The 518-nt window shown below is 27.7% G+C and overlaps 1 protein-coding gene across 1 annotated transcript in view; it reads right to left on the reverse strand.

Moving 5' to 3' along the window:
* Positions 1-518, reverse strand: part of ASCRUDRAFT_153043 (uncharacterized protein) — an 827-nt gene extending 309 nt beyond the window's left edge. The window contains exon 1 of the mRNA XM_020189310.1: positions 1-518. This exon is cut by the window's left edge and continues 309 nt beyond it. Within this exon, the coding sequence (XP_020046609.1) occupies positions 1-438 (438 nt within the window). The 5' untranslated portion in view covers positions 439-518.

The raw sequence follows: 518 nt of genomic DNA on the forward strand, positions 1-518 counted from the left end.
GGGGAATTCATTTGCTACCTTGATAAAGTCCTCTTCAGGTTTATCTGACCATTTTACAATTGTAATGGCTCTAAGGTTTAGCAATTGTAGAATATCTTTGAAATTAATATATAATATTCTATCGGGAATAACCACAGTCAAATTTTTCCATTCTGATAACCCTTTAAGTCTTTCTAAAGGGTTATTTTGTAAATCTAACTTCATTTCCTTGCTGTGTTTGAGTAGTAACATTGTTTCTTTTTGTTGAAATATTTTTAATACTTTATCGATTATGAGATATTGTGATTCACTCTGAATTTTTACTATCTCATTACTGTGTAGATCTATATTTGAACAACCATTCAATTCTGCAATAACTCTTAATGCTTTAANATAATTATGGGATAGGTTCAATGATTTTAAATTACTTGGATATTTCCTATTGCCTGGAATACTCATCTTATTGATTTTGTTACTGGATAAATCAATCTTTTCTAAGTTTACTAATTTTTCAATATTTTCAACATTGACGATATTAT

This window comes from Ascoidea rubescens (genome assembly GCF_001661345.1).
Source record: "Ascoidea rubescens DSM 1968 unplaced genomic scaffold ASCRUscaffold_8, whole genome shotgun sequence".
Taxonomy (NCBI): Eukaryota; Fungi; Ascomycota; class Saccharomycetes; order Ascoideales; family Ascoideaceae; genus Ascoidea; species Ascoidea rubescens.